At 34.5% G+C, this 14,928-nt stretch overlaps 1 protein-coding gene across 1 annotated transcript; it reads left to right on the plus strand.

Moving 5' to 3' along the window:
- The first annotated feature begins 1,717 nt into the window (after nucleotides 1–1,717).
- Nucleotides 1,718–2,565, plus strand: LOC132182456 (putative calcium-binding protein CML23). The gene has a single exon (XM_059595708.2). The coding sequence runs from the start codon at nucleotides 1,782–1,784 to the stop codon at nucleotides 2,256–2,258; it is 477 nt and encodes a 158-aa protein (XP_059451691.1). The 5' UTR covers nucleotides 1,718–1,781; the 3' UTR covers nucleotides 2,259–2,565.
- Nucleotides 2,566–14,928: the final 12,363 nt, after the last annotated feature.

The following is a 14,928-nucleotide window of genomic DNA, read 5'->3' on the forward strand; positions in this document are numbered from 1 at the left end:
GAAAAAAAAACTCTCTGTCGGACCAATCTCTTATCTCTCTCATGCTGCACCGCGGCAACATGAAGTCTTGCTGAGTTGCTGTTAATTTGTTACTCCCCCCAAATTCATCTGAACGAAGTCTTGTTGTTCAGTATTTACCTCATTTCTCAACAAATAATTGTGCAGACTGTTCGTCTCATCTCATCTCTTGAAGATTCCTTTTAATCCTTTGTCTTTGTAGCTTAAATGCATTGATAATTTGTTACTTTGTTAGTTACTTTTGTTTTGTTGGTTATGGGTTTTAATTAATTAATTAATTTAGCATTCTTTCACTTGTTAGTGGTATTAAGAATTATAATAAAATTCTAATAAAAATCTTATACTTCTAGATATTTTAGTTAATAGTTATTAGTTGGTGTGGGCTGTATGGCTTAGTTGTTAAAGATTAAAACTAACATTTTGACTTCTCTAATTTGAGATTTCATAATATTAAAATTTGGGTTATCTTTATTACTACAGGTTGCAGCATTGTATTGGTTTATCTTAGACTCCCAGCATTATTGTTGGGAGCTTGAACCATGTAGATTGTATGTAGTTTATATTGCTGAGAATTTATGCAAATGTGTGTTTGTAATGCCATAAGATTAAAATTTTGAATAAGTATTTACTGTATTTTGATGTAGAAAAATTATACAAGTTTTATTTTTAGCTTTCATTGTTGGTTAATTTGCTGAGTTTTAATTTATTAATTTATTTGGAATTCTTTCACTTGTTAGTGGTAATAAGAATTATAATAAAATTATAACAAAATGACTTGTGATTTACTATGAAATTATATCTCATCATATGTATCTATATATTTATATAAGTTTGGTAGGTGTTACTATGATCATGCCTAGGTAAGATAGCCACAATTGGTTTCCCGGCCTACCCATTTAATTAGAAAAAAAAAGAATCGTCCCCCCACACTCAAAATCCTGGTTCCGCCCCTGAGTGTAAAATTATAATTTGAAAACGTAGAAAATCTATCTTTTCAAATCATACGTAAAGCTATGTTTTTTATAATGCAAAATTTTAAGGGCTAAACAGAGATTCTAAAGGTCAAACCGTAATTTTATCTAACGCTTAATTATATTTTTAAAAATTATATTTTAAAATCGCATTTTTTTAAATCGCAAATCCAATTCTACCCACAGTTTTGATCCAACTGTTTTTTCGCGCAACATTCAACTGTCCTAACCACCAAGGAATACGAGTTGGTCTAGAATACAGGATTTTTACGCGTTATTCATAGTCAAGTCCTTTTCAATGGTAGCTTTGCTTCAACCCACAAGCCGTCTTATTAAATCTATCTACTGCACTCCTATAAGAAGAAAGAATAATAAATAAATAAATAAAATACACTACCACGCGCTTCCAAAGTATCTGGGGATCTAAATACTTTGCTTCTGAGAATTAACGCGGTAACAGGTAGAGTGCGTGGCACAACATTGGAAATGGTCTTCTACCAAAAGTCTTTCCTTGTAAGCTCAGCACTAGGACAACTAGCATTTCGAAATCCAACGTGTCATAATATTATTGGTTCCAACCATTGACTAATAATTACTAAACCATGCCGAATAAGAAACCCAAACACATGTGATCACCGCCATAGCATAAAATAATAATAGGTCATTCCAAACGCGTCCTTTTAAAACCGCGTGGACTTTCATTATAGATCACCAAGCCCACCAGCGGTTCACAAAATTTTATTTCCGCGGAGCACAAGAGAACCCTAAAGATCTCTTTCTCTGTTTTCGACAATGGCTTCGAGAAGCTCGAACGGTACATCCATGGGCCCCACCTCCACGGACGAGGTCAAGAAGATCTTCAGCAAGTTCGACAAGAACGGAGACGGGAAGATCTCGTGCAGCGAGCTCAAGGACATTCTCCATGCGCTCGGGTCTATGACCTCGTCGGAAGAGGTCGAGCGCATAATGTCCGAGATCGACAAGGACGGCGACGGATTCATCAGCCTCGACGAGTTCGCAGAGTTCCACCTCGGTGGATCGTCGTCGAACGATTCGCAGAGTTATACCAGGGAGCTCCGCGACGCGTTCGACTTGTACGACCTTGACAAGAACGGGCTGATCTCTGCCAGCGAGCTCCATGCGGTGCTGAAGCGGCTGGGAGAGAAGTGCACGCTCGTGGACTGTTCCAAGATGATCAGTGCCGTCGACGCCGACGGCGACGCTCACGTGAATTTCGAGGAGTTCAAGAACATGATGAGCCGTGGTTAATTAGGTCTCCCGGAACCGAAGGTAGGTTACTCATCATTGAAAACAGTCTTTTAACAAATTATAGTAGAACAAAAATCAACGGTAGATTAGAGATTTGTTAGATTGACGTAGTATTGGAACTAGAATTAGGCCTGCTTGGATTGAATTGTTAATATGGTTTCATTTTCATGGTTATGGATTAGGTTCATGCAAATCTTGTGAATGCTTGGATGTTATGTGCTTTGTATGGTTGTTTATTTCCACCACTGCTTGAATAACTTTGACTTTGCCATACAAGTAGTGGAAGCAGCACAAATAGTAGTGAAATTGGGAATAGTTGTTTGATTTTGATTTTGTCCCTATGATTTGGGGGATTCATGAAAATCTCGTGAACTTTTTTTTTTTTTTTTGGTTCATGTCATGCTTTCGTCGCTTATCTTTTCCTCTTTTTTTTTCTTTTTTTTTTTAAAAAAGATTGCATTAATAAAAGAAAGAGAAACAGATGGAGCATCCGAACATTATTGGAATTTAAAATAGATAAAACAATATATATAGAGAAACTCTTATTTCGACGACAAGAGAAGTGAGCTCCAATACAATGTTCACGGTTGACGCGAAGGAGGTATTAGATCTGGATTTGACAATTTTTATAAACAAAAAGGGGCAGAGATGGGGAGATATTAGATCTGGATCTGGCAAATTTCATAAACAGAAAGGGGCATCAAATCAATCATAGAGGGGTAAGGGAAAACGCGGAGGAGACATATGATGGAGAGGAGCGGTAAAATAGGTGGTGCAGAGGCTAGCTAAGGTGATGGGGTGGTGTGTGGACGAAGGTGGAGCAGGATGGCCAAACATGCGCCTTCCAAAACTTTTTTAAAAATTGCGATTTAAAAACAAACATTATTTTTAAATTGCAATTTGCACGTATTGTAAACCTAAACGGACTGTTCCATCACTTGTTTTGCAAGGTCGCTAGGTTACTTATTAGAACAAAATTAAGGCAGGGAAAATGACTAAAAAAATACTTTTTAAGGTTATGTTATTGAATTAGTGGGGTTAATTAAGGAGTGGGTTATGAGAAGTGGTTGAAGGGGTCGTGATTAGGCAGCGGCGTGGGCAAGTTGTGGAGGTTTTGGGTTCGTAGTCCATGGTGTGGCGTGATGGTCTAAATAACTTTTGGAGCGTGGAATTCGTGTTGACGCATAAACTTATGCTTCACGCGGCAATCCATGTGGTTGGGTCTGTCGTCAATGCTGAGCTCAACGCGGAATTCTTTGCTTGCGGCAATCCTTTTCCTTTGCTTCCCTTGCGGGGAAGGAATTTTTAATTCTTTCCCAGCTTTAACACTCTTTCTCAGCCTTTTACTGTATTTACTTTTTACTATATAATAGATTAAACTGGTCAATGATCTTTCTCTACTACTTTTAACTTTTTCTGAATTCCAACCTATGCCATAAATATAGGAAAAAGGGGTCAAAAGTAAGGACTTTGACAGGTTGTATGGTACAGATGAGAGTTCAATATTTGTTTCCACATGTGGACTTCTCTTTTTCCCTTGCCATTTTTACACTGCTTTATATTAATTTGTTTTTTTTTTTTTTTTTTTTTTGAAATATATTAATTTGTTTTGGTAACTGAGTTATTGTCTTTCCTCCATTCCCAAATAAAAATGATTATTTAATAACACTCTTTTTCTTCTTCTTCTTCTTTTTTTTTTCTTTTTTATTTTTTAAAAATAAAATTATTAACAAGTAATCTAAAATATACAATGCTCAAAATTATTATTTATCTTTATCTCATGTTAAAACACTTTTTTTTTTTTAATTAAAAAAAAAAAGTACTATCTAAAAAGTATCAACAAATAAATACCCTTATGAAAGATATATGCATATGTATCCAAACGGGAGAAAAAGGTGTTTAGTATAGACTTGGAAAATATATTTAGAGCTTGTTTGAGATTGCGTTAAGAAACTTAAATAAATACCCTTATGAAAGATATATGCATATGTATCCAAACGGGAGAAAAAGGGGTTTAGTATAGACTTGGAAAATATATTTAGAGCTTGTTTGAGATTGCGTTAAGAAACTTAAAAAATATTTTTAATATCTAAAAAATTATTCAAAATAAAAAATTGAAATGTTTGGTAAAAAATTTTAAAAGCACTTATTTGACCTTTTTCACTTTAAAAATAGCTAAAATATACTTTTGGAAAAAATTTAAAAATGAAGTTCTTTCTAAAAAACTCTTTTTTACTTTAAAAATGCAATTTCAAATATGCTCTTAGGTGATTATGGGTCTTTTTAAGGATTACTTAGGTAAGGTTTATAAAAAATGGGCTTGTTTGGGCCTGCCCCTAGCTGGTTTGGACTTCTCGGCCCTCATTAACTTTTTTATTTGAGAAAAAATGCAAATTAAATTTTTTGGGTGCCACTAATTTGTAATTTTTCTTTTTTTAACGAATTATCTTTTCATTGATATAACAATCAAATGAAGTAAAATGCTCCATGTAATGCTAAAGATACAATATGAAATCTTCAGAAATCAAACATTATCCATGACATATACAACACAAACATTGTAAGACAATATTTACGAAAAAGTCATCGTCCTAATCAATTTTAGATTTATAGGGCTTATTTATTTATTTATTTATTTAATCTTTGCTACTAGTACTTTGTCAATTGCAATCCCCTTTGTTGCCTCTACCATAGTGACAATTCTTCTTTATGCTTAAGAACTCATCTGTCACCGGTGCATGGTTTGCTCCCAAAAAATGAACCATAAGAAAACAAAAGACCAATTGGAAGCCAATTCCGTTATTCTTAAGGATTCGTGAAAACAAAACCTATAAGAAAATGAATAAAACTTCACCTCCATAGATCGCTTCTAAAGGCAGATCTAGCGATAATACATTTTTATTTAAAAACAATGAAAATATAATAATAAAAACCCAACACATCCTCACGTGTTCCACGCGCCGCTAGAAGCCTAGAATGCACCACCAGGACCATTAACACACGCACCCTAATTGATTTAGAGTAGAGACGGAAAAAATGAGGGGGAAGGAGGAAAGAAAAGGAGGGAGTCGTAACTCCCTCCTCCCACTTTAATCCCTCATAGAATTACTAATTTGTAAATAAGAGAATGTCTATTCATCAAAAAAAAATAATAATAAGAGAATGTCTAGGATTGTTTTTGAGAGTTTTAAAAAATACATCTAATACCTAAAAAACCGTATCAAACAAACTCTAAAAAGGGGGCCAAAACACATTTTTTAGAAAATCTTAATAATGAAGTTTTTTTTTTTTTGAAAAAATTAAAAAATATATATTTTGCAAAATTTCATGTGATAAATAAAATTAAAAAATGTCACAACATCCAACTTTCGACCAAAATTTTGATGGTAACCGTTAAAAAATGTCACATCAAAACCATTCATATTACTACATGTAGTGGCGGAGCCAGGATGTCAATTCAAGGGAGCAAATTTTTTTTGATGAATACAAAAAGAAAGTTGAACAAAAAAAAATTAAGAGTATTAAAAAAATATATAAAAATTTAATTGGAGCTTAATAGAATCGTTGTTGTTCTCCATAATCTCATATAGCTACAATTATATATTTTATACCATTAAAATATGCAACAACAATTATAAATATTAAATCAATTAATTTAAAAGAACAAGGCTTGAATGCTTGAAGTTTGAAAGTTGAAATGAACAAATTTACTAGAACTTGAAGCAGAAGATGCCAATTGTTGAATGGAGAAAGAAATACTAGAGAACTTTGAAGTCTTTAAGAAGATAATGCCGTAGCAAATTTTTGTAAGATGTATATCTGATTTTGCAAATATCACACACACAATAGAAAACAAACCCAAAGCAAGGGAACATGGAGATTTGACAATTGCTTTTTGGATTTGATTGGCACATGGCTTTAAAATTGGTCTTTTTTTTTTTTTTTGAAACATTAAATTGGTGTCTCACGTGAGGTGAAAGTGTGTCTTTGACTAAAAGTGTAAACATTTAACTTAACAAAAAAACAAAAACAAAAACGTGTGGCTTTTGAGGTGAGACATGTGGCTTTCAAAAATACATTTTGTTTATTTTTATGCTCAGAAATTGAGATGTGATAAATTAGCTAATTTTTTTGTTATTTGTTATTTCTTTTTGAGATGTTATTAATTAAATGTAATGCACTTTTTTTTTTTTTTTTTTACTTGAGGTAACTTCATTTTAGATTTCTAAATTACCATGCGATTTGATAAGTTTCTGAACTCTATTTATTTATTTGAAGTTTTTAATATTGTTATTATTATTGTAAGTTTTTTTTGTTTCTCGATTTGATTTGAGGATGCAATTGTAATTTTGTAAAGGCTTAATAAAAAAATAAAAAAAATAAAAAATAAAATTTGTATGGAATAATCGATTTGAAATTTGTACCATAATGAGTTTTAAGGTAATTGTTTTGGTATCATATAGATCAAAAAAAAAAAAAAAAAAAAAAACCTAGAGACTGATTATCCAACCAAGTCACGTGGAATAAAGGAATTGTGAAGTAACTGTGCAAAGCAGAGAATTCTTGAGATTAGAGCATCTCTAACAGTATAGTTAAAAGGAAGATATTAACTACATTTAGCTATTTTTACCATTTTTTTATTCTACCAAAATCCTTAACTGCCACAGTGAAAAGTTCACTAAATTGAATATAATATTATTTCAACTATTGTTTTTGCTTTGTTTATTGTTTTGGGTATTCTCCTCCTTTTCACGATTAAATCATTTCTTCTTCCTCTTCCTCTCAAACATTTATTTCTTCTCTTCCCAAACGAGTTTCGGCAGATCCTAACCCTCTCCTCTTTGTTAAAAACTCTACCTCCGACCATCGCACATCTATAGCCACAGAATTTTTTTCTTCTTTCTCTTCTCTCTCTTCTCTCCCTCTTTCTCTTCTTCTCTCATTTACCGAAACAAACTCTCATCTTCACCACATCAATTTTTTTTCGCAGCTCTCTCTCCTCCCTCCAAAAGTTGTGATCTTCACCGCATCAATTTTTGCTGTGTGTGTGTGAGATGGGGAAGAAAATGGAAAGATAAAAAATAAGAAAATAATATTTAATTAGAAGAGATGATTAAAATAGATGTTGTGTTGGAGTGTGTAGTGAAAAATTAGTAAGTATTTTGAGTAGGCAAAATGAAAGGTGTTGCTGGAGATGCTCTTAATATACAAGAGCCAAAAAACTGGTCCGTGAGCCCAAATAGCATCCAAGATCTGGTTCTGTTCTACCCGGCACCCGCAAAGCAAAGAATCCATTTCTGAATCAATGAAGAGTATCCCTAGCACATGCAATAACTATGCACAAATCCACAACATAGTACATGATTTTTTTGTTTTTTTTGGTGATTTTATGGGACATGTTCTTAATTTAAAGGAGTGCCGCAATCGTGAGGGTTACTCACATTTGGAGGAATAGCAAATACATTATTACCTTTAGGGTTTGGAAAATTCGAACCTGGTAAAAGAGACTTTTGGTCTAAGCTCAAAATTTAGACTTAGTGTATTCAATTTTCTTTCTCAAATACAATACTAACTTAAGCATTGGACCTATCTCTCGTCAGCATCTACCGACAAGCTCTTGTGCTTACATTTTCTCTGTTTTGCTAGTGTGGATTATTATTTGGCATTAGAAAACTTTTCTAGCAGACACCATTAATTTGTTTTAACATATGCCAAAACAATCATCGAGTTGAACGATATGTATATTCAACGTCAAACTGAAAAAATAGGTTATTTAAATTCTTGTGGAGAATAGCAAGAAAATTCGTTGGAAAAAGAATTATGCAAAGGAAGACAACATAGAGGTTCTGAATATTCTCAGAAATCCTATAAACCCCCAACCTTTTAAGAATTCTACACTACTTTCTGCTAAATATATATAGTTTCCAACAACATATGTACAATAGCAACAGTGTCTAACTATGAAAAAACCTAGCAGACATCTAATTGCCCTAAGAGATTAGGGTAATAGTTCTACTGCAAAAAGCCCGCCAAAGAGGAACTTGCTCTTCCAATTTGCAACATAAAAAAATAAGCAACTTTGAAGTAGCCCTTCAGAATAAAAAGTGTGTCCTAGCCAAAAGAGACTTCAGAAACTTATTGCTAAAACTACAAACAGAGCTTTCCTAGTTAAAACATCAACTATTCAACTAGGCCATGTTGGCTGGGCCACAAGCCACCTAATTAAGGATGCACTTAGTATATCCACATAAGGAAGATGGTAACAAAACATGGGTGGAAAGCATAAAATTTTATCTCTTTCCCTGCTGCTGATGTATACTTTTATTCAGTCACAAATGTTCGAGCAGTCCTGAGTCTAAATGTAAGATTTATATTGTACACATAAAGACCACATGGAGCCACCAAGAACATAACTAGTCAGCAAATGCCATTATGAGAAGGAACAAATACCAGAGGGAACAGATAATTAACCACTCCTTTGTCATGCGAGCCCATCGCTGTAGGTATTGAGCTTTCTCAACTGGGAAGGGCACTGACAAGTAATATGCCTGCAATCAAGTAGAAGTTACACAATCAATTATAACCACAAATTAAAAGTCATATGATCTTAACACATTAAAAATTAATTTCTAAGCCAATTGGATAGGAAAAGATACTCGGAACTCAGAACTGCAAGTGGTTAATAGTAGCAAAAGGACCCAAGCTGTTGTATCCCACTCTGAAGAAGGGATCTGCTGCTTCTTTAGCCAAATGAAGAGCAAGCAAGAAGCTCCCATGATCAATTCTATGTGAAAAGCAGTCGGGAACCCGGGGTATTAGAAGAACATGCCCATACTCAATTGGGCTAATCAACTGATTATCAAAAATCACAACCCCATAAGAAAAATTTCACGTCATACAGAGACATAATTGTTGGAATTTGAATCGTAGGATTTTGTAAAATAAATCTCAGGAAAGATTTCTCCCGTTAGGGTGAAAATCCTGTGGAGATCAAGAGACCTTATTAAGAACACACAATCTCACGTATGTAAAACTAACGTACATATATTATAGATTGTTGGGATAATATTTGTATTCTCCTGGGACTCTATTTATAGAGTCACAACTCAACTCTTGACCAAAAGTTGTGTCTCTTGACTGGTTACATCTACCGGAAGTTATATTACATTTCTGTATATATTATACAATCTGGTGTGGGTATGACCACACTTGTAATAGTGTGATCATCCTATGCACCTTCATCTCCCACTTGCTCATATTATTATGATTGGTAATAAAACCCTAGTTGTACATGATTACCTTTGGTACCATAAAACATGTCAACTCCTCATCTGCTAACGCTTGTAGACAATAATCAGATCATAACATCTCTGATGCGTACACACTTATGTTATTTCATCTGATTGCACCTTTTTACCATATGTGTCTAACTGACGACATACTAGTGGTGACTTTACTTGCTATATAATCTAAGCAAATAACATTAATTATCCATAGTTGGGAATACAGTCCACACCCAAACTACAATTGATGATTTTTACATAGTAACCATATGTAAACTTGTATTGAATATTTCATTCAATTTTTTATCTCCAAGGTTATCCCTATTTGAGATAAACATTTTCACTTCTTTCTGATGATCCTTTACACTTTCGGTATACAGATATTATACCAAACTTAACATAATGCCTTGAGTGGACTTTACATTTATATCAATTTATAATGTTTGTTATTTACAAGTGTCATTCGCTCATGAAAAATTATTTAATTTTAATGAGGCGAAAGAAACGCATACCATCATTCATTGAGGTGTCCCCTGAATCCTTCTGATTATGTAGTTTTAACCATTAGTTGAGCATGATTACCATGGTAGTAATAATTTTGCCCTATGCCAACTCTCATCTGTAAAACCTACAGATTGGCATCAGATCATGACATGGTTATACATGCGCACGTTTTCGTCATCTTATCTGACCGTATCTTTTACCATATACTTCCTTACCGATAGTATATTACGGATGACTTCATTTTCTATCTCTCAAACGAGCAGCATCAATTCTCCATGGTTGGGAGTATAGTACACACCCATTCCACAACTGACGACTTCAGTCGAACACAAAACCATGTGTCGACCTACGCTAAATTTTTGATCAAGTACTTCCTTAAAAGTCATTATTCCTATGGTTTTCCTTGATGCACCTTATTAGGGTCTTTTTACACCCTCTGAGCATAGATACTACCCAATCTCAACATAATGCCTTTCAGTGTACTTTACATTTATGTAAGATGTAATATCATACCTCATTACTCTCATCTGCCCTTAACTGACCAATTATTTCCCCATTAGGCAAAATCATTCTTCTAGGTGTCCCCGGATCCTTCCAACTATGCGTCAACCCATGTAGCTCTCACCTAGGCGTATTTCAATCCCATTGTTGCTACATGCCCTCTGAATTCATTCAGAGGCAACCCCTTGGTCATAGGATCGGCTACCATCTTTATTGATGAAATAAATTCAACCTTTATTTCACCTATATCCACTATATCTTAAATACAGTGATAACTTTTATAAATGTGTTTGTCTTAGGAACTATGTGCTCCACTTTTTATTAAAGAGATATCAAACTTGTTATCACAAAACATATTTATTGGTCTACTAGGTATACCTAAATTAAACTGTTGACAAAAAATTAAATTCAGATGAAATTACTTACCATTGTGCTGCATGCAATGTACTAAGCTCCATTGTGAACTCTACAATACAACTTTGTTTCTTACTCAAACCAAGAAACAACCATTCCACCAAATAGGAATATGCATTCACTTGTAAATTTTTATCATTTACATAACCTTGATACCATGCAAATATCACAGTATTTGTTCATTGCTCGACAATGTACTCTAATTGGATTGAATTTGAAACATACTTATTAATCCAACTGCATGACAAATGTCATGCCTAATACTTGTCATAACATACATGAGGATGCCCATAGCCTGGGCATAGAGGACATTTCCATTTCTTTGTTATTATCTCCTCATTTTTCTGGCACATAGTCTCTCTACCCTTCGTAGACAAGTGTACTCAAAACTTTACAATTCTCCAAATTGTACCTTTTGAACACTTTATCCACATAGTTTTCGATCCAAAAATAATAATCCTGAATTTCTATGTTCAGAAATTCTTGTATCAAGAACATAAGTGTCATTACCCATGTCTTTCATTTCAAATTTGGATCTTGTGAATGCCTTTTATTTCATTCACCATATATGGACAATTACCAGCTAACAGTATATCATTAACATATAACGGCTATATTGTTAACTTATCTTGACACCCCTATGTGTAAACATAGTGATTTAACGGACTCATGGCATATCATATTTCCAATATAACTTGGTGGAACTTCAAATACCACTGTCTAGAAGATTATATGAATTTATATAGGGATCTTTTAACTTGTAAACTTATGTCATTATCACTCAGAACATGATGATCCCTGAGTATACTTGACAGTTGTCTTTATCTCTTACTCCCACTATTTCCATCACTTGCATCTACAAGTGATTGATCATTAAACTTTCTTTTACTCCCACTGTTTTGAATATATGTGTCTTGTTCAGCTTGTGATGGAGTATCTTGTAGTTCTTGACATTGAAGATCTACATCTTGTGAAAGTTCGATCCTTTCCATAGGATTAATTTAGTTGGTATTCTGAAGAAAGATAGCATCCCTACTTTATATCAATCTTCTCTCGTAATAGTAGATTTTGTATTCTCTACTATTCTTTATATATCAAATAAACCTGCATACCCAGATTTTGTTATAACTACCATGTTTGCCTCCGAAGCGTTTTGCATTACATTACTCTGAACTCATATCTGTGGAGTGCTCGAAATCTCGCATTTTTACATGGACTCATATATATCCCGCAAAAATAAATTTAAGCAATATTAGTAGTGCTATTAAATTTTGCCACAAAGACACACTGCTAATATTTTAAATCAATAATATTTAAATATCCTATTGCACATTAAGATTTAAAACTCCCACTTGATAGATATTCCTTTTCTCATGAGGCAATTCACCGGTCGGCATGTCTAGAGGTTCTGGCATGCATGGGCATTCAATAGCCTGTAGGTCCAGGCGCTGCATCTCAGACCCAAGCGTTGCGAGTTCGAGTCTTTTAGTCGCAATTTTTCATCCAAAAATTTTTTAGTTCCGACGCCGTGGATCAAACCGGTGCCTTCTTCCTCGCAAGTCTCCTTCGCAAGTTCTCGACCATTAGGCCAAGCGCATCCGATAATTGATTTTAACAAAATTAGTTAATAAACCATATTCCAATCTGCGTTGTAAAGATTCGAACTGGTGCCTTCTTCCTCCAGACCTCCTTCTTCCTCTGAAATATTGTCTTTCTCCTGCGATTCTTCCTCTGCCCAAACCGGTGCCTTTCGGGTCTGTTAGGGATTTTTCTCGAAAAATCTCTTCCTGCAGTCAGTCTTCTTCACTCATCGTAATCACGGAGACTCCCTTGAAGAAACTCAACCTCTTCACGGGTTGTAGCAAAAGGGAACCAACTAAGAACAAAGCCCCATTCGAAAGTACCGGCCAGAACCTTCCCAATCTCAGCAAGCACGAGTATCCGATGAAAACAATCTGATGTATGAAAATTTTCCATCATGGCTCAATTTTGTTTGCAAGATAAAATCTGGAACATTTTATATATTGGAAGAGAAAATATTTCGTCGGCGAAAATGGTGGCAGTAGCGCCGATTTAGGCCGAAGAGGAAAATCCCTCAAATCTTCATGTCTTCCTCTTTTTCTTGATAGGGTTTGTTTGTTTTGAATTGAATTCTTATTCACACCGCCTTGGATTTATTTCCCTCTATCGCTGTGTATATGTAATGAAGTAGGATTTTCTGGCTGCTTAAATTTGCGAATCTGTTAACACAGATTTTGAACATGTTAACGGTTAGAAATGAGTTTTGGCCCTAACTCAACCCAAAAGCTAGCTCAAGAGTTGATGTTTCCCCTCACCCTTATAAATGACCCATCTCCTTAATACCCCGGCAATGTGGGATTTCCAACACGCCCCCTCACGTGTGGCGGGAGGACATCCAAGCCAACACGTGCGACAATAGGTGATGGTGGGCCACAGCCAATTGGGCTAGGCTCTGATACCATGTTAGAAAATGGGTTTTGGGCCTAACTCAACCCAAAAGCTAGCTCAAGAGTTGAGGTTTTTCTTCACCCTTATAAATGGCCCATCTCCTTAATACTCAGAGAATGTGAGACTTCCAACATACACATTTCTTGCGATGGCATCCGATGATTGATTTAACCAAATTAAATTATAAAAACATATTCAAATCTGGTTGAATTTCTTCACACAGATTACTTGCATTGATCACCGTGCAAACTTCAATATATATATATATATATAATTGCAACTTGAAGATATAAACTTCAAACTATTCACGTTCATCCTCCAGAAATTAAAAAAAATGAACTCACACATGAAGTCAATTCAAAATTCTCTTCTTCCACAACCTGGCTCTTGCTTTAGCTTTGATACCACTGTTGGAATTTGGATCATAGGATCTTGTAAAATAAATCTCAGGAAGGATTTTTGTCATTACGGTGGAAATTTTGGGGAGAACAAAAGACCTTAAGAACACACTATTGAAAAATAATCTCATATTGCTTGTGGACAAAACCTTGGGTATGTTTAAAAGGAATCGACAACCCTTTTTTATTGAACTGATTTGATGAGATGAGTTAGGCCCACAAAATTTCTTTACAGAGAATCTCACGTATTTAAAACTAACCTATATATATTATATATATATTAATTACTTGGTGTCAAATTAATAAGAGATAGGGTGGTTTGGTGAGCTACTAGGGATGCTCTAAAAAGACAATGGCCCGCCCCTCACCCCTAATCCTCTTCTTCCTTCTCGTTCCTGTCTTCCTTCTCTTGGCTCGTCCTTGTTTGAGTAGCTGGAAATATTAATTACTTGGTGTCAGATTGATAAGAGATAGGGGGGTGGGGGAGGTGGCTGCATATGGAAAAAATAGACTTGTAGTCTAGGCTGCCAACAAGCTTCAATCATCTTCTCTTTTAGTTTTTTTTTAGTTATTCTCCATGTAGCCTAACATTGCTAAATTCACACTACCATTATTTTATTTTTTTAAATCACACTAACCATTTTAGGTTGCTATAAGTGAAATAAAAAAAATAAAATATTACAAATTTTGTTTTTTTTGGGTCAGTTTTGCTTCTAAATGCATTTTTATTTTCATTTTGTTACGTACTAAACATCATGATCGAGTAATAGCATGCATTTAAAATGATGCCTAAATTAAAATATCTTTTCTATATACGTGGTTGTTGGGGGTACGGTAGAGATGGAGCAGCTAGCGGGAGAGGATCTGAGTACATATAGCAGAGACAAATTTCAGTACAAAATTTAATCAGGAAATCAATTCTTACGGCGTGCGTGCTTGGTAAGCTCTTTGAATTCTGTAGCTAAACAAGAAGATTTTAGCTAGGCAATTGCCTTTTGCACACGTCTCAATTTAAGTAGATGCAAATTCCTGGCTATTATAAAAGCTCTTTTTTTCCGTGCGTCGATCTCTATCGAAAGCCAAAACCGAAAGAAGAAAAAA

Source organism: Corylus avellana, chromosome 5 (assembly GCF_965113065.1).
Source record: "Corylus avellana chromosome 5, dhCorAvel1.hap1.2, whole genome shotgun sequence".
In the NCBI taxonomy this organism is placed as follows: Eukaryota; Viridiplantae; Streptophyta; class Magnoliopsida; order Fagales; family Betulaceae; genus Corylus; species Corylus avellana.

Coding starts and splice junctions, on each gene's coding strand:
- LOC132182456 (XM_059595708.2), top strand. CDS start 1,782: ATGGCTTCGAGAAGCTCGAACGGTACATCCATGGGCCCCACCTCCACG.